This window comes from Ciona intestinalis, chromosome 5 (genome assembly GCF_000224145.3).
Source record: "Ciona intestinalis chromosome 5, KH, whole genome shotgun sequence".
NCBI classification, from domain to species: Eukaryota; Metazoa; Chordata; class Ascidiacea; order Phlebobranchia; family Cionidae; genus Ciona; species Ciona intestinalis.
In genome coordinates this window covers 3,274,463-3,292,807 of record NC_020170.2, presented here as the reverse complement: position 1 = coordinate 3,292,807, position 18,345 = coordinate 3,274,463, and the positions used below count along the sequence as shown (strand labels likewise).

The window sequence follows — 18,345 nt, the reverse complement described above, 5'->3', positions numbered from 1 at the left end:
CATTTTTTTATGTATGGCTGGTAATTTGGACAAACCCATTAGTGACCACTGGGTTAGAGCAATTCCCGTTAAGTGTCTTGCCCAAGGACACATACGCCCACAATGGTAGCAGCGCCTTGAACCCATTACCTCTGGGTTACAGGCAGGCGCGCTAACCTCTATGCCACGGCGCCGGATAAGAACTAACAATAGGAACTTGTCATGCATTTTACAAAGACTATACGAGACCACTCTACCCAATGTTAATATAGGTATATATTACATTGACTCTAACATACAAAAAAATAAATTTTTCTAAAGCACAAGGTCAGTAACCACACCATCCTATTATATTTTCAACCATACTGGGCAACTTTATTAGGCGTACATACTTTTTAATTGTACAAATAGAAAATACAAAATGTACAACATTTTTACAAGTGAGACACAAGCAAAATAAGGAAGCACAGACTGAAGTATTGATGTAAGTAACACGTTGCAGACCAAGAACCAATAGTTATTACAATGACACACAAAGGCAGCTTCAAAAACGTAGCCATAACTGACTTTGTGGTGAGCAGTACAACACTACTATTGGGAGTTATTAGTAAACACTGTCATTCTGATGGAAAAGATATTATTCATTGTATTTTGAATGTCACAAATAGAATATTAGAATGAATTTAATTAATAACGAAGTATATGAAGCAACTGATTCGGGTAGCAATAAATGTAACCTAACTGTTGTTTTAGCAGTAACCGAGCATTGGTGTCAAATATATCAACTGGATATGTTAAGCATAGTTTAGCCATATAATAGTTATTGGAAGATCTGCTTGTTTAAATGTGGACATACCAATGGTTATTTTATAAACAGCTGAAATACGCTGTTGTCCATATGAAGACATTTGACTTTTTTAAAATGATTGGTTTTAAACTACTACAGTGGTATCTTTATGTATTAACCAAAACACTGTTAGCAAGCTACTATACTTGTTATATTTTCAGGAAAAATCTTTTTTCTTTTTAAAAGATTTTTATATGTAGCTATGCGTCTTTAGTTAATAATATAAAGCAATACTTGAAAGTTACCATACAAAAGTACCAAGAACTGCAAACCATAAAAATTACCAACCATAAGGCAGACAGTGCTAAATCACAATTGTAAGCACATTAAAATTGCGAAGTAAAAATTAAGAATACAGAAATTGCTACACTTAAAGAAAGAGACCAATTTTAATCTGCCTTTCCATTAGTCACAATACCATTTGATTTTTGCATTCTCTTTTGCAAGTCCAAGTATTTTAAAAGCCCTTTGATCATTCTGCTAAACCAATACAAGTTCATAAGATCTATTAACGCAGCAGGAACCATACACAAAGCAAGAACCCCCAACCTAAAAGATAGATACATAAGATTAAATACTATACATGTTTATGTATTTGAGAAGATGTAACTTCACTTCAGATAATTGTGAAGATTTTGTTAAGTGCCTTTTTGCAACCATAAAAGGAAATATGTTATTGGGATTTAGTGTATTTTATTTTTTTGTAAAAAAGAGGGTTTGTGTGCAACCGCTGCTCACAGTGTCATTGATGGAAATAATTTAAAATAAAGACAGACAGACTTAGTTAGATTTATACCACTTCAAATAAAAACAGACTTAGACTTATGTCCTCCAAAGTTATTTATAATCACCTTCTAAAGCCTTCTGTATGTCTGAGAATTAACACCACATAATATCCATACGGCATAACGAGGATACGACAACAGAAGAAAGTAAGAACCATTAACCAGCCGTTGTATACAAAGATTTTCGACAGCTTCATGCCACAAACATCAAGCACCCACCTAGAATAATATCAATATTGTCAATGCAAATTGAATATTAATAATGCATAAATTAATAGGACGTCATGTGATATAAGTCATAATATACAAACCTTACTAATTTAAAATACATATTTTGAATTAATAGGACGTCATTTCATATAAGACATTATATACAGACATCATTAATTTGAAAGTACATCACTTTAAACAATACAATTTGATAATAAAATGTGGAAAATATATTGCAGATATATAAAAGCAGTTGGTGTTGTTTAATAAAAGAATACATACTGTTTTTCATCGCTGCAGTTACAACTAAAATACATATAAAAAATATAATTACCTCATATTAACAAAAGGAGTTGACATTTCTGCCGTCAAGCGAATAAGTGAAATGTAAGAAAAACATCCAAATACCTGTTCAAATTATTTCTATGTTAACATATAATGATTGGGATAATAAGGTACCAGAATTTATTCTTTATATTTGATGGAGCTAAAAGATTTAGTTTAGAGCTTTTTGACTTGTTGAATACAAATTGTCGAAATACACCTCATGCTCAGCGACAATTTACTAACTTTTTGTGTAAATCTTTTGAAAGCTCAGTTATAGGAAATCATAATTTTTGCTAGTTAATCATTTTTTATTTAGTCTTTTAAAGTGCTATAATGCTGCATGCATAGGTGGGTAGGTCCATAACATAGTATTCAGTATAAATGCACAAAGAATATAATAGCCTATCTTAAAAAACTTTCTTAAAGTAAACACTAAACAGTAGTCAGTGGTGATAGTGCAATGATCTGACCAGTCTACTTCCCAAATAAAAGCTATTAATATAAGAAAAAAAAAATGTTTAGGTTTTTGCCGGCATAAACCTTTATCTTTTAAAAAGTTAGGCACCTTTTCCCGCATGTTTTTAATATATTATTAAAAGATGTACCCACTGTGATATTGAGATAAACAGACATTGTAAGCAGATGGTGGCACATAGAACTCCAATAGGCATCTGTTGTTGATGAATTAGATCGTAGCAGATAGACAAAATCTGAAACATACCACTTCCTGTTTATGGCCTGGTACGAATGGTGCTGGAATAAAACACTACTGTATGACTGTTTAAATCGAATCTGTTAAACCATATACAAATGGGTATTCAACCTAGTCTGAATGTATAGTTTTACATTGTTTTGATTAAGGACCTATGACAAAGGCGCACTTGGGGCCTGGGATTCAGGTTGGCCCATTAGTGCACACTTACATTTTTAACATAAATGCAAATTTCTAAACAACTGATACTTGACATACTTTTAAATAAACAGTTCTTTTACTTAACCGTCTTTTCTTAAAATCACATTTTATGTTAGTTTGATCAAATTACCACCCTCTGCAACCTGAATTAGTCATTCTGATTCTCTCATATTGTATCATGCAAAACAATATAGAAAAGATTAACGATAAATAAACCTGCTAAAAGGTATCCAAGTGTGATCGCAGTGATGGCCTCAGCTTTCCAAGATACTCCCCTAAAACACAAATATTCTTTTTTTAAACAATGTAAGTTTTGTGGAAAAAAGAGGTTATTCTCTTCTGTTAGTATTAGATAACTGCATAATTTGTCAGTATAGCCCAGGGTAAGTTTTGGCCCATAATGTTCCTTCAGCCTCCATGATACCGGTATAATTTATTTTTAAAAACTTGGGGATGAAATTGGAAAGCAACTTAAAAAATGTAGGAAAAAAGGTCACCAGTGGCAAGAATACAGAAATACAGAAACTGCCCAATGCAACAAACAAATTTTACCAGAGTGGATCGCTTAGTTCTTTACGGTCCCATATCAACACAAAAATGCACAATGCTGTGACCAAAACTGCATGAATTGTTGAATTATTCCTGAGGAAAAACAAATTACCATTTTGTATAGGCTTCCTAATTGAATACACTTAAATTAGCACATAATTACGTTTTTACCTAAAATGAAACTCCATTTTTGTTTTTTTTGACATGGAGGCATAGCTTTTAGTTGATTGTGTGACCAATAAACTTATCTTTTTGCCAGCAGAGTAGAAGAACACAAAACTTGTTAACGCTACAAGTGCATTGTTGTATATATATGCACTGTATGCCATCTTGACTACTTATTACAAATACAAACTTCTAAAAAAGAAGAAAGAATTAAACCTCCACATAAAATAACATAGCGGCGCTACCGTATTCTATTATTTTGTAGCGTAATGATTTCGTTTATCGTAGTCAAGTTTAACCTAAAACTGATAATAACAACGTCTTACTTTGACTTTAAACTTAGCTACAATACCTCTTTGGATATAGGCAAAACAAATAAAACTAACAATGCGACGGGAAACAAAATATTCGCCCACGCTGGAATGACTTATCACAATTTACTATTGTGCGACGGATACGCGAATTTGTGACGTCACAAAACACATCGAGATCGTGGGAGCATGACTCAACAAGTTTTTACTAATGCAATTCACAATGGCCACAAATCTACAATTTCCACACTTTATTAAATTGTAACAAAGAATCTGAACAGAATATTTCATTATTTAATAAGCCAAGCAAAAAAACAGCATTAAAAATCCCATATAAAAATAAACACTGCAAATTTATCATTGTTTAAAAACACACTTATAACTTAAAGTTGTGGAAGCAATATAATTAAATTTAAAATAGCAAATAAAGAAACAACATATTTTGAAAAAGAATTTAAAACACAGGAAATTCAATTTTATATCTGATATATATTATTGCACACGATTTATGCAGAAAAATGATGTACGTGAATGCCTATAGATACAATAAATTTCAAAATTTAGTACTAGTTGATTAAAATCTGGAAGAAATTAGATTTTAGAAGGCAATAATGCATGTTAGAGAGGTATGTGAAGTGTAATACACAAACTGAACAAGGAAAAAGCTAAAAACTCTCCGATATATTACAGTGAAAAGCTCAAGGCACAGCAATTAGTTAAAATAAGTACTGCAATTCACCACATGCAGACATTGAATACATTGATGATTAATACAGTATATGGTTTTATCGTGCTGTAACAGTAAGTTTTTAAGCATGATTGTATTTGTGTATTTTAGTATGATTCTATTCCTATATAACACTATAACAGCTTACAACTATAAAATAACAATGAATAAGTAAAAACATTAAGGCTAAAATTTCAAATGAAAAGAAACAGGTAATCAAATGGGAAGATTTCAAAATCAAATTTAATCTTTTCCCGCTGTGTTGATCTTAATGTATTTTATCAAACCTTTCATTATTCTAGCAAACCAGTAAATATTCAAACCATCCACAAAGATTCCAAGTAGAATTGTGTATGCGACTTTTCCCAATCTAAAAGTAAGGTACACATTAATTAACAGCAAACATACAAACTTTTTAGAAAAGAAATGATTATTTGTGTACTAATAAAGACTTTTATTAAGTCACAGAATCACCTACATAACAAAACTAGATTAGCAAAACGCCAACAATTTTTACTTTTGAAAATCTTTAGTATTTCGTAATTGGTAGAGACGAACGTATGCGTAAGGCATCAATAGAATTCGACCTCCAAAAAATGTCAATGTCATAAGGATTCCATTGTACATAAATACTTTGGAATCTTTCATCCTACAAGCATCCAGTATCCACCTGTAAATACATGGAAACATTTTGTATTGGATCTTTTATTGGATCTATGAAAAAGGTATTTTATAACAAGAATTCAAATATTATTTACCTTGCCAATTCTTTCACATTAAAACTATATAGATATAAAAAATTAGTAAGATTGTAAATTTCAAAGTACCATATACTTAACAATGAAAATAAATGTATGTAAAATAAATTATGGAAAATTACCTCATATTAACAAACGGTGTTGAAACCTCAGCAATTGTGCGAACAATAGTTAAGTGGGTGTAACATCCCCAGAACTACAAATATAAATTATACATGTTAAAATAAGTTAACTTCAATTAAAAACTTTTATAAATATGTTAACTTCAATAAAAAAGCAAACTGTAAACATTCTAACAACAGTAAATTCTTTTGTGTTTATTACCAAAAGCCTAAAAAATTGGCAGCTATTTTATTAAAAGTCATATATGAAAACATTAGAATTTTGTGTGAAAATAAATCATGCAGTTCACAGAAAAACCTTTGTATTTTGGTATCAATGTTTATGTAACTGTGATTCACACTTGTGCAGAGTTATTGTGATGGCAAATTGATAAATACTACTAAATTAACATCAACATACCGTACAACATGAATATACAATAACAACAATAATATGATGAAGCATCGAACCCCAATATGCATCCGTTTGGCTTGGTGATGATTGCAGTAAATAAACAATGTCTGATAAAGCAAGTATAAATATATACATGATATTATTTAAAGTGTGTATATATATATATATATTATTTAAGAATACATATAAAATTAATTGTTAATATTTCATTTATAAAAGTTAAATTACCTGAGTATATATACCCTAGCAATATTGATAAAACCATTTCAGCCGTTTGCGATTCTGCCCTGAAACATGAGTAAGAGAATTAGAAAAATATGTACAGACGAATAATTATCTCCTAATGAACAATGATCAAATGAGTAACCGATGTTTATTAAGCAATGATAGATACATATTTTTTCATATAGTAGGGTGGGGTAAAATGGGACATGTTTTTCATTCTCTTGGTGGTAGACAAAGAATAATAACAGAACTATATAACTGTCCATAACTCTATATAAACTGGTTTCGGGTGTTAATAGTATCCCATTTTACCCCACAGACTATATAATAGTCGAACCCATAAAGTTGGTTCAAAAATTGTAATCAGTGATATTGTAATGGAAACTTAGTCAGTCACATTAGTTATTCACCAAATGGCATTTCTATATCCGTCAGTGTCCGTTAAAGCAACATAAATTGATAGCACGGTAACAATAGTGGAATGAACAGTTGATACGTTTCTGCAAATCAAAAACACTTTTTATTAACATGATATCAACACAGCAATAAAACAAGCTATTTTATGATGCTATAAATTATAATCTACTTTTATATAACTATCATTTGCAATGGAAAATTACCTGTTGTGCCATTCTGTTTGCAATTTTGAAGGTAGTTTCTGATATGATTTAAAATGTGACGTCAGTTTTCTGCTGAACCATGGAACCATGAAGTGAAAGCAAAACGAACTCAATACCATCACAAGTACATTGCTTATAACATAACGGCTTGCCATTACAGCAAAATTCAGTATTGCTTAGCTGTAATATCGATATATTGCTGTAATCGAAAACGTTGTTTATGTTGATATTATATAACGATATGCGAGTTATAAAACGGCTATACTTTTCCAATTACGTCATAACCTACATACACAACTTTCTATTATGCCGCGTATAATGTATTAGTATTACAAAGCTAAACATTTACAAATGAACGACGATATACATACTTTTAACTAATATTAAAATGGCTATAGCTTTACAAATAAACACAAGCCTTTACTTACGCCGCGTATGTGCGCTATGTCTGTACAAGACGAACGTTCAGCTTGCATCATAAACAAAATGACTTTGTGTTGCCGGATACAAGCGTGAACGCTACGTTTTTTCTTTAACCTAAGCAGGCGTTCGTCATTCGCACACACACGCAACAATTTAAATCACTCCCGCATTTCTTTTACTACCTGGTATGAACTCACGCACGAGTGTAAAAGTTTTAAATATATTTTATAGCTTTCCAGTTTCAAAATAAACGGTTTGTGGTGTGTAAATTCACAATAAATTACATTGAAAACACGATTTTACGTAGGTATGCTTCAAATGTGGTTGTGGAATTTTCCAGGCTCTTGGGTTGCCTAAAAGTGCTCCAAGATACATTGTACTGCATAAGTTAGCATCAGAGCATAGGATCGAAACAAGAAATAGAAATTAACTCTTTCAAAAGTAGAAATGCGTTGACATGCAAGTTATGGTCAATGGCCAGTTTCAAATAGGCTGCAGGGTGGGATATTTGTGTCTTTGAAGATTTTGTCATAACAGAAGTATCGCTTGCACAAAGTGATGAAAATTTTGGAACATTTTATAATTCATCTTTTCCAGCTGATTCTTGTTCAATGGCATCTTCTGTTTCATCAGCCTCAGTTGAATCTTCATCCATATCAGTTGCATCTTCCTCCTGTAAAAATAAGAAATACTTAAAAAAGGTAAGTACATTTCAACATTTTAGCTGTAACCCAATACTCAAAAAAATATAACGTGGAAACTCTAAAAAGGGTACCAGGTGTATGGCACAGGAACACCAGTGTTACAACAAATGTCATTTCCCAACCACAAGAAAAAAAATTAAGACCAAGATTCCAGATACTTACATCTTCATCAAGCTCATCTGCATCAGCGTCTGCATCCTCTTCATCAGTTTCTTCGGCAGTCTTCTTTTCTTCTTCCTCCCTCTTCTTCCTCTCCTCCTCATCATGAGCATCCTTCATTTTCTTCTCTCCCTTCACAGTTGTGCTGAGAATGTTCTCGCATTCAGATTTCGCGAAGTCAGCATCATCAGTCATCAGGAAATTGTCGAAAATGGTTCCAGATTTCACCTGAAAAGTTTATTACAATACAGATTTTTAAATTTAAAACCAGCAAAACAGAAACCATAAAATTTAAAATATTAACTTTTTTTTTAAATTAAATCCCCAAAACGAAGAATACAAAATGTTAACTCTTTGAAACAAGTTTATACCTGCCACAAGTCCAGACCAATAACACCGAAGTCATCATAAGCATAAAGTTCATCATCAGCCACATATTCAGGGTTAGGGATCATTGGGTGAACCCATTTTCCACTGTAATCTGGGTTGTCAATCTGCTTGGGTTCCCATTCACCCTTGTACTCTGGATTATCAACCATTGGTGCCTCCCATTCACCATCCATCTCATCATCCCAATCTTCTGGTTTCTTGGCATCTGGGTCAGCAATGTGCTCTGGCTTCTCCCAATCCTATAAAAAATAATATTAATACAAACCACCAATTTCATGGAACAATCCTTCTATACTATTGAGTATTGTAATTAAAAAATGATCAAATATTATCAATACAGAAATTTCATGGAAGAAACATTCTATGCTATTCATTATTCTAGATTCAGTATTCCAATAAAAAATGAATAAAACAATATTAACCTTCCCTTCCCATTTCATGGAAAAAACATTCTATACTATTGAGTATTGTAATAAAAAATGATATTAATAACAAACGGCAATTTTATGAATAAAAGATCATTCTATATTATTTTAAACAAATGAGTATTTTGCCCCAATACATATTGGACTTTATGGACATGGTTTATGCTAGAATTATCCCGTTATCCCCCACGCTACGCTATCTGCACAAAATTCCAGAAAAATGATGAATTTACGCACTTCTGGTTTGGTGTCAGTTGGGTCAGGAATCTTTTCTCTATCATCCCAATCTTCTGGCTTGGAAGCTTCTGGATCCTTGATTTCTTTAGCAGGAAGGAAGTCCCAATCGGCTTCTAGGCCGCCAGTTTGAGCTACAGTGTTGTCAATCAGCACCTCGTATGTATTGTCGGGCTTCACAATGAGTGTGTATACGTGGGTTGCTTCATCATCCTGCATATAAACAATGGGAATTTAAATCTATGAGCTATTTAGACTTACAATTTATTGTTTATCACTTTGAATGTAAATGGACAACTAATTAATCTGTGTTGAAAAATAGAAGTTTACTATCAGATTTATTAGTTTAATAATATTACCTAAAAAGATAAAAAAAAGCAATTTAAACACAAATATGTTTATCATTTAAGGTTTATTTAACATTACATAAAAGAGTCTTCCAAATGCATTAAAACCCCAATAAATTTCTTATATCATGCTGTATTAACCTTGCAACGGATGTCTTTCTTAATGAGCAAGTTCTTTCCTTTGTATTGGAAAATAACATGAACTTTTTTGGTACCTGGACCACAGATGTCTGGGCCTGTAATGCAAACAAGACGAAATTAAAATACACATCTTATAAATGCTGTAACACATTTTAATGTATTTTGCAAGCATAATAGAACCATGTTATTATACACCTATTGTAAATGCTATAACAACTATTTTGCAAGCATAATGACCAGATTGTTTTTTGCTTACCAAACATAATGTTATATTCGGAATCTCCTGTCATTTTCTTTTGGTTCAATGTTCCTGGGAATAGTTTGACATAACCACCTCCACAGTCAATGTTTTGTTCATGTTTAACTGAAAATTGCACTACAAGGGTCTTCCCTTTATTTGAAAAGGAATCGAATGATGATGAAACGGCATAAAACCTGGAGAAACACATTACTATTAAAACACAGCCAACAAATTCCGATAATTAGCATATTCTTTAACAGATTTTTTAAGCACCCAAACCCCAGCAAGTGTTGGTATTATAATCCATATTTGTTTTTAACGATGCCCTACAATAATTTGACACACACAGCCTATTCTATAGGTTGCATGCGATTATTACAGCATGTTTTGTGCAATTATTATGATTACAGCAGGTTATGAGTAATTATTTCACCTGGCATCTTGAGTGGTTTGAAGTCCAGCATCTTGTTCTTCATCATTATAAAACTTTCCAGCCGTTAATTTGAACTTTCCAAAATCGTCTTTTGACTCTGAAGTTAACCACCTTTTTTCCCAATCATCTAAAATGTAATTAAATAAGTTAAAACATATGTCAATATAGCTGTATAACATTGATGTACTTGCTACAACAAAGGAGAAATTACAAAAAGCTCATACAATATATATAAACATTGCATACGAACTTACTTTTTGCGAAGTAATCTTTGAAATAAATGGATGGTTCGGCCAAGGCAACCGCAACAAAACTTAGTAATAAAACGAACTTTAACATTTTGTCTGATTACTATCTGACTGTGGAGTATCTATAACAAAAATACTAAATTATAACTATGTATATACTAAAGCAACAATTTCAACAACATATACGCGTATAGCATCGAAAAAGATACATAAAACTAAAAGTAAACATGAAACATATACGCAACGCCTACAGAATTATTAATTTGTCGGTAACTCGGCGCAAACTGCTTTGAAATTAAAGTTTGCATGACTTTATCTGACTTGGCTATATGAATATCAACGTAAGATTCGTCAACCGAATCCACGTTTCGCTATTCGGTTACGTCACTACGAGAGCTGGCTTGCCATGATTGGACGACTGAAAAAGCCGACAGCCAATCATATACCGACACCGCCGGACGCGCACCATTGATCAATGTATAAACTGTACAAGAAACAGCGTGGAGATCACGTGGTTTTATTTGAACAGGTAATTCAGGAAAACAAACGCGGCTGGTCAATAGATTTGTGTTTGGTTCACAGAACATACTGACGTACGGATTGCGCATCAAGTTACCGCTGCATTTTGAAACAATACACGTATACAAGCCAATCATCGACTGTATTGTCTGATATCTTTACTGATATCGTTGGTTTGTTATCGCAGAACACAGACATGTAGATTTGTATTTGCACAATATGTTGGAGCATACGTATAGTAAATATATATAAAGCTAAAGACAAGACTGGATTTCGAAACGAAATTGGCAAATACACAAATCAATGTCAAATAATTACAAAATTTCAGTGTTCACTTTCGAAACATGAAATCCCGTTACATATTGTTTGCAGTTACTGATAAACATGTATATATATACAAAATTATGGATATTGCATTTAAAACCTAACCTTAGTATTCTAACTATGGTCCAATCATTAAACGTGCGACGTCTTTGCATTAGCTAACGCATTGACAGCTTCGGGGGTGAACTGGTAATCGTCCCACGAATTCTGATATTCGGATGTCACGCCATTTCCATCAGGCAGATTGATTGTGTTTAGGGGAATACTGTCGGGACGCTTAGCATCACGTCGCGGCGCCGGTACTGTAAAGGATGTAACGTTGGATCCACAAGTAAGCATGCAATCCCGACAGTTGCAGTGCTTATACTGATCAGTACTGAGTTCTGTTAGGTCTATGGCATTAACTTTACATGTACTTTTCAAATTTCGACTTAAGCTACATTCTTTCAAATCCTTGTTTCCAGCCGCAGCTTTGCAGTTGGATTTATAAAAATCTGAATGGACAAATACAGTAGATCTGCCATTTTTCATCGATGATTCCCTGTTGCGACGTTCTGTATTCAACGGAATTGCCTCTTCACGGTCGTCACTCGGAAGATGAAAAAATGACGCGTTTTCTGTCAGTCTGGTTGATATTCTGCAGTGTTTGTTGTATTTAAAAAAAAATCAAAAATATAAGCGGTAGTACTATGCATATATTTTAATGAGATAGAAGCTATATATGCACAAAGCAAGCATAAATCCAAAAGGTCACGCAGTATAGGGTGGGGGAAGATGGAACGCATTTAGCACATAACATCTTAATATATAGTAGGGTGGGGGAAGATGGGACACCTTTAACTCATAATATTCAAATAGCCGGATCGTGATTTAACAATTAACAACGATGTATGGAAGTCGTGAAGATACGGTTTATAAATTATTGAATGTTCTTTGTTAACTACCAAATGGAAAGAGAAAGCTAAACCAAAAAGGTGTCCCATCTTCCCCCACCCTACTATACTAATAGTATTTTAAACTAACGGATTATAAGAGTAGCGAGAACACAGTTTGATCATACTTTAAATGATTTTTTTTGTTTACCACCAATTGCGACGAGAAAACAGAATGAAAAAGTGCCCTATAACTTCCCCTTCCCTATACTGTAATAATTAAGTACATACATATCATAAAAGGACTAATTAGTTCGTGAACGCGACGAAAAGAGGATAAATACAATTAAAAATTGATGTTCATAAAAAATTGCCAATAAAATGCTTTTATGTGGATAGAAAGCCATATCATAGGCTGTGGTTCACCTAAACAAGTAGGAATCGAAAATCAATGAATTTTTTATGAACGAAACTGACAGAAAGTCGAAAATAAATTTTCAAAATACAAAAAGGCGACATAGTTAAAAGCTTAATCGTATATAAGGAATATCACGCACTAAGATTACGAAATCAATAATCATTTTCAGTTACTTTTACTTAAATATTGTATATAGCAGAGTGGGGGAAGTTGAGACACCTTTTCATTTAACTTTATTATCCCGTTTGGTAGTAAACAAAGAAAATTTAAAGAATTATAAAACCATGTCCCCACGACTCTCATAAACTGTTGTTAATTGTTAAAAACACGGGTCAGGTGTTTCGTCTCCCCCGCCCTGCTATATATATGTTAACCATGTACTTACGCGACGTTGGTTGGTCGGTCTTCGGTGGGGCTGCGAATTTGTTTCATTAAATGTGGGCGATTGAATTTGGACCTCTTTACGTATTCTACGTAGTATTGTTCGTATCTTGCCTCTTCGTTTTCGCTCTAAAAGATTTAAGATAATACTAACTTAGTTAAAATATATTTCTCTGTCATTTAAGTTTTATGAATTTCAAAATTCAATCATCTAGTTAAATGCAACTTAACTATAACGCCGAAATTCCTTTAACGTAAACAATGTATAAATTCTCTGTTTAGTCCGAGCTAAAATGGATTATATTTTTGTTCTGTTTTATCGTTCCGTTTGATAGCAAATAAAGAATGTTTACAGAAATAATAACCATAACTAAAAGCCTATAGTACAGGTATCCCATCTTCCCCCACCCTACTATATAGTCCTATAAGCTTTTAAAATCACGGTTATAGGAAACACGGGATAAATGTGCTAACCGTATCCATCTTTACCTCAGTATAGTCTACTTATAGTTAAAAAAACAATACAGCATTGTAGGCTAAACCATTGCTTGCGCCTATACCTGTACATATTTGATAATTAAAACTGTCAGTCCGCCCATATAGAACATAAGAACGATGATAATATAGTGTATGGGCGTTAAATAGCCGTTTGCTTCTTCATGGTGTTGTTTTGCTTGTTGATTGTTTAAGTTGTCATTTTGAAGAGCAGGAACTTGTCCAATTGCTTCACCTAATGTTGTAACATTCATCACAATTTAATATTCGTTTTTTTTATTTTAATCTGAAACAAACAAACAAAAAGATATAGATGTAGGCCCACCTGGTTTCCTACAATATCAAAACATCTACAGCTTCGCTTTGGGTATGACCATAAAAATCATTATTTAAAGAGTATACGACTTCTGTCACAAAACGGCAAAAAATCACCATTTATCAGTATATGCTACTGCTTTCTTGAAATACTCGACTTGAAAGCCTGTTACTTAGTGAATTAGTACAGTGGTTCCTTTAAAGCCTGCCTGGTGTAGCGTTACTGATAACAGTAAGTCTAACCAATGCATGTGGTGCAGTCTTAGTGGTAAATAATGAATGAGTCGCTGCCAAACTCTACCTTGATATGCGAGAATCTGTAAAGAACACTTTTAACCAACAAACAGCCAAGTAACAGCGATCCTGCTGCGCGTTCAACCGAAGATGAAATTTCGTTTTTACCGACAATAAATCCGTATGAAAAAAATCGATAGAATATTTAAACAAAATACTTGCGCCAATATACCATGTTACACAGTCTCTCACTTAAGATAAAGGAAGCCCCACGGGACCAAAAACATATGAGCTGCTTCGGCAGTTCACTTATTCGCTAGTAAACAGTAAATGGCATTATTGACAGCATTGTAAAAACTCTTCACTATATCTATTGATTCAGAGACTTTTTCTCTAAGCTGCTTATAAAGAAACGTGTAATATTTCAAACTTAACGAAAAAATCGAGTGTAGCTATTTAGGCCCGCCTAAAACTGTTCTTACGCCTTTATGGATTCTGACAGACACGACTGCTATGTTTTCATCAATCGAAAAGCAGTTTTACAACAATATTAAAGCCATTTTCAATTCTAATCAGTCAGTAATAGCTTGGAACTAAGCCTAACAGAATTAAGCTGCAAATTCTCTCCCAATCAATGTGGCGACGTCCACGTCAACGATCTGTCTACACACGAACCCCTAACAACATTTATCAAAGGTTTGCACTAAAGAATTATATATAATTCTGTTGGGTATAAAGATTGGATACTGTTAGCACCGAAATCCCATATTTGCTAATCGTGTTTTGAACACTTTGCACCTCTCATTTGGAATCGTGATGATATGTGGATGTAATTTTGTTGTTTAATAAAATAAAAAAGACTGAAAACACGTTCCAAAAAACGTTCGTTAATTATTAATTTGTCAAACTTCGACTATCGGAATTGTAAATTTTAACGCTAGCTTTCACAGCGCACGAATGGTGTCTTTTCCCTAATTAGAGTAATGCTTTGGTATAAAGCCGAATAAAATAGAACAGCCTAACGTTGATTTTTAATCTTAATTTCTCGCACGTATGTTTTAGACTAAGCGTGATTAAACCTCAATCGTCCCGCTCTATATTCCATCATTCGTTCCTACTTTTTGCTACAACATTCGAAAGAGAGACAGTATTTTTTGTAATACCCCTTATGCTATTATTGGCTGAGATTAAGCTATAACAGAAGCAATAGGGAAAATTAGAATATCAACAATTTTTTTGTAAGTTTTGACACCTAGATGCCCCATTACAGTTAGAATATAGTAAGGTGGGATAAGATAGGAAATGTTTTTGTTATTATTATATTTTTCTCGTGCCATTTGGTTGTAAATAAAAACTATTTACAGAATTATTTAATCGTAGCCTCACGACTCTAAAAGTGTGTTGTCAATTGTTCAAATCGCAACCAGGAAATATAGAAAATAGGCGCTACAATTTGTAATATTTTTACCTACAAGCCTTACTTACAGTTGGCATACAGGTTTAGAAGCACCAGAGACACCTAAAGATTAAATCTTAATGCTCGGTCACAAATATAAAATATTTATTGAACAGAAACAAAGAGAAACATTGGCTCAATTGGCTGGTTACAAGCTCATTTACATTTCACAGAACCCTATAATAAAACCAGCGTAGAGAATTATATAGAATATATTGCACTGCCTTTTTTCCCTTTGGCGTTCTCTCAAGTCCAAACACATTGTTTTAAGAAATGGATAAAATGCTTTAATTCAAAAGAACCTAAAGAAACATAAACCATTGTCACATTGTAGCAATAATTGTGGTTTATGCAAGCACTAACCTTTATTAAGTAAAGCTGGTATATAAGACCAACATAGGGGTAACAGATTTATGTCACAAGTTTGTCTCTTGCTATAACAGATTCATCAAACTTGATCATAAGTGTGGTACCTTTATGCCAGTGTGCAGTGACCTGGATGAAACTTAAATACTAAATATGTCTATGATATTCATATATTATAGTTAACTAACTAGAGAAGTTAAAAAAACTACACAATGTAACCTTTTTTTAAAGCGTAAAACAAATTTGAATTTTATATAAAACACATTTAGACTTACCTAAATGATACCATCTACCACTACATTACAGTTATAAAAAGATAACAGTAATTTACCTTGCATGGAAAATTCGAAAAATTAAGAACTGCTTCCACAATACCAGCTGCAAACGCCGCACAGTTTAAAGAACCCTTTAAAAAGAAACCTTCCATTATTTCAGTCATGACTTATGGACCCAAAACCTAGATAAGCCTCAATTTATGAACCCAAAACCTAGATAAGCCTCACATTTAAATGCTTCCAATTTTATAACTTATGTTGTAGATCAATCTAATTTTTTGCCAGTGATATATTTTTTTTTGATTAGAGGCCACCCCACATAGCATATATAAGTACAATTATTTATGTACATTTATCTATTGAAATGTTATGTTTGGTTTACCAGTAACAATATTATATACGATAACTGTTATTGCCATTATAACATCTATTTATGGAAATTGCATGCATTACTGCTTGTTTAAAATAAATCTAGACTAACTTTGTCTTTCGGGACAGAAATATAAGTGCTGATTACGGGCTCTTTTTCAATAATGTAATAAATTTTGTCATCATCACTGGCTTGTTCTAATTTGTCAGCTTCTTTACCAAACAAAGCTTTCCAAAGTTGAACCTGTCGTGTTTTTATGAAATATTAGAATATAAAAATGTATTTTGATATAATTTGTCATTTATTGTACATTTGTACATAGAGTGTAAATTGAGTCCTATAGTAAATAAATTTGAAACACTGTTTAGATATATTTGCATGGAAAACCTGGGATTGAAACTTGCTGCCTGAAGTCATAATAAAATATGAAACCCATTTTCTTATCACTAACAAAACATTATCATAGAATTTCCTCTTGTATCAAACTCTTATTTAGCCTTTTTTAGATCTTTTTTTTAAGAGAAACTTTTTTGGGATAACCTAAAGTGAGTAATAAAGATAATACTTTGTCTGTTTTTTTTGTATAAAATATTGAAATATATATACCAGAGATTGTTTACCTTAATAAACAGGAGAATATTTAAAACTTTAATTTCACGTTTATTGCCTTTTTCTCGTACAATAAGTAAATCTACAAGGCGTGAACCAACACTGAATCCAAAATCTGATAACTTGGTCTGTGAATCAACAAAAATAAAAAAACCTGAATAATGAGTAAGCGACTCTATACAAATCATTTTTATATTAGTGATTTTAAATTTTGGCTACTAACGCCGGGTAGATACAAAGCTTAAGATAAACATTTTAGTTTATTAACTGAAGTTTAACAAAAATAAGCATGTTTTGGTAGACTTTAAATCTAATTTTTCTCTATTTTTTCCACAAACTTTTTTCGCTCAAATTTTTCGCCAAAAAAAACTTACAAAATTTATACTGGTTATGAGTAAAGGCTAATCAACAGTCTGGGACCCAAATTTCCACCTGTTACCACGGACCACTAAAGATTACCGTTTTAGTGCAACAATTCATGTTCAACAAAAGAAAAGTTTTATTTCTTACTTTAGTCATTACCTGAAGTTCAGCTACTGACCGAACTCTATTCTGTGAATATTGTATCATCTCACTGAATAGAAGAGCAAATGCACTGAGTGAAACTTCTTGCTTTCCACGACTTGTCGGTTTGTCCAAGATTGTTATTCGTGGTCTTTTGCTTTGATCCATTTTAAAAACTATTTTACGATTAACCTACTTTCCTAAAATGTAACGTGTGATAGTTAGAAGTGGGGGAAATAATTTTAAACTAAAAGGTTAGATGAAACAGAAACACGTTGTGCATATTTCACTAACTGAACAAAACACGAAGTTCCAAAACAGTACTCTACCGCCACTAAGCGGACACTAAAAATTGGACAATATTCTGCCAGCCAATGTCTTTATTTCATGCTGGGGATCCCACATAAAGCCCACAATGGATATATTAATTTAACTGTCGATTCGTTCCTAACTGGTAATTTTTCTTTATAAATCTAAAACACATTAACAGAGGTATTACCATATTGTTGGAGCAGCATTACAACGTTTTC

At 32.7% G+C, this 18,345-nt stretch overlaps 4 protein-coding genes across 6 annotated transcripts; all 4 read right to left on the bottom strand.

Moving 5' to 3' along the window:
- Positions 1-327: 327 nt before the first annotated feature.
- On the bottom strand, positions 328-3,987 carry LOC100184236 (transmembrane protein 56-B-like). Its single transcript, XM_002131693.4, has 7 exons — positions 3,782-3,987; positions 3,614-3,703; positions 3,278-3,336; positions 2,758-2,858; positions 2,156-2,229; positions 1,678-1,830; positions 328-1,375 (listed from the first exon to the last, which is right to left on the bottom strand). Exons 1-7 carry the CDS (start codon positions 3,937-3,939, stop codon positions 1,216-1,218), a joined length of 795 nt encoding a protein of 264 aa, XP_002131729.1. The 5' UTR covers positions 3,940-3,987; the 3' UTR covers positions 328-1,215.
- Positions 3,988-4,265: 278 nt separating this feature from the next.
- LOC100182627 (transmembrane protein 56-like) lies at positions 4,266-7,359 on the bottom strand. 2 transcript variants are annotated; one of them, XM_002125967.4, is made up of 7 exons: positions 6,933-7,359; positions 6,723-6,812; positions 6,316-6,374; positions 6,094-6,194; positions 5,694-5,767; positions 5,331-5,483; positions 4,266-5,183 (listed from the first exon to the last, which is right to left on the bottom strand). In XM_002125967.4, the coding sequence occupies exons 1-7, from the start codon at positions 7,085-7,087 to the stop codon at positions 5,057-5,059; spliced, it is 759 nt and encodes a 252-aa protein (XP_002126003.1). In that variant the 5' UTR covers positions 7,088-7,359; the 3' UTR covers positions 4,266-5,056. The 2 variants fall into 2 exon arrangements, with proteins under 2 accessions (XP_002126003.1, XP_026690427.1); XM_026834626.1 differs by having other exon boundaries at positions 5,074-5,183; positions 5,341-5,483; positions 6,933-7,145.
- Positions 7,360-7,559: 200 nt separating this feature from the next.
- On the bottom strand, positions 7,560-10,972 carry LOC100181856 (calreticulin). The gene is made up of 8 exons (XM_002131764.5): positions 10,684-10,972; positions 10,430-10,556; positions 10,012-10,190; positions 9,756-9,850; positions 9,271-9,480; positions 8,590-8,847; positions 8,222-8,446; positions 7,560-8,028 (listed from the first exon to the last, which is right to left on the bottom strand). Exons 1-8 carry the CDS (start codon positions 10,766-10,768, stop codon positions 7,933-7,935), a joined length of 1,275 nt encoding a protein of 424 aa, XP_002131800.1. The 5' UTR covers positions 10,769-10,972; the 3' UTR covers positions 7,560-7,932.
- A 205-nt stretch (positions 10,973-11,177) lies between these two features.
- Positions 11,178-18,019, bottom strand: LOC100179545 (trafficking protein particle complex subunit 5-like). Of its 2 annotated transcripts, XM_002131787.5 has the most exons (6): positions 17,834-18,019; positions 17,323-17,439; positions 16,814-16,945; positions 16,389-16,463; positions 16,055-16,186; positions 15,775-15,993 (listed from the first exon to the last, which is right to left on the bottom strand). In XM_002131787.5, the coding sequence occupies exons 1-5, from the start codon at positions 17,981-17,983 to the stop codon at positions 16,103-16,105; spliced, it is 558 nt and encodes a 185-aa protein (XP_002131823.1). In that variant the 5' UTR covers positions 17,984-18,019; the 3' UTR covers positions 15,775-15,993; positions 16,055-16,102. The 2 variants fall into 2 exon arrangements, with proteins under 2 accessions (XP_026690428.1, XP_002131823.1); XM_026834627.1 differs by lacking the exons at positions 16,389-16,463; positions 16,814-16,945; positions 17,323-17,439; positions 17,834-18,019 and adding exons at positions 11,178-12,157; positions 13,196-13,320; positions 13,752-13,921 and having other exon boundaries at positions 14,012-15,993; positions 16,055-16,081.
- Positions 18,020-18,345: the final 326 nt, after the last annotated feature.

Bases quoted from the DNA above. Each gene is read 5' to 3' on its own strand.
- LOC100181856 (XM_002131764.5), bottom strand. From the start codon at position 10,768: ATGTTAAAGTTCGTTTTATTACTAAGTTTTGTTGCGGTTGCCTTGGCC. The intron at 8,848-9,270 runs GTGCGTAAATTC...TATTTTTTATAG, and splicing joins CAACTGACACCAAACCAGAA to GATTGGGAGAAGCCAGAGCA. The intron at 8,447-8,589 runs GTATAAACTTGT...TAAACTTTTCAG, and splicing joins TTGGTCTGGACTTGTGGCAG to GTGAAATCTGGAACCATTTT.
- LOC100182627 (XM_002125967.4), bottom strand. From the start codon at position 7,087: ATGGCAAGCCGTTATGTTATAAGCAATGTACTTGTGATGGTATTGAGT. The intron at 6,813-6,932 runs GTAATTTTCCAT...TTTGATTTGCAG, and splicing joins CAAACAGAATGGCACAACAG to AAACGTATCAACTGTTCATT. The intron at 5,768-6,093 runs GTATGTTGATGT...TTATATTTGTAG, and splicing joins TTGTATATTCATGTTGTACG to TTCTGGGGATGTTACACCCA.
- LOC100179545 (XM_026834627.1), bottom strand. From the start codon at position 13,799: ATGTTCTATATGGGCGGACTGACAGTTTTAATTATCAAATATGTACAG. The intron at 13,321-13,751 runs GTATAGGCGCAA...TAAATCTTTTAG, and splicing joins TAATTATCAAATATGTACAG to AGCGAAAACGAAGAGGCAAG. The intron at 12,158-13,195 runs GTAAGTACATGG...CAAACACTGCAG, and splicing joins GACCGACCAACCAACGTCGC to AATATCAACCAGACTGACAG.
- LOC100184236 (XM_002131693.4), bottom strand. From the start codon at position 3,939: ATGGCATACAGTGCATATATATACAACAATGCACTTGTAGCGTTAACA. The intron at 3,337-3,613 runs GTAAAATTTGTT...TTTGTGTTTTAG, and splicing joins GAACTAAGCGATCCACTCTG to GGGAGTATCTTGGAAAGCTG. The intron at 1,376-1,677 runs GTGATTATAAAT...TCTATCTTTTAG, and splicing joins CATACAGAAGGCTTTAGAAG to GTTGGGGGTTCTTGCTTTGT.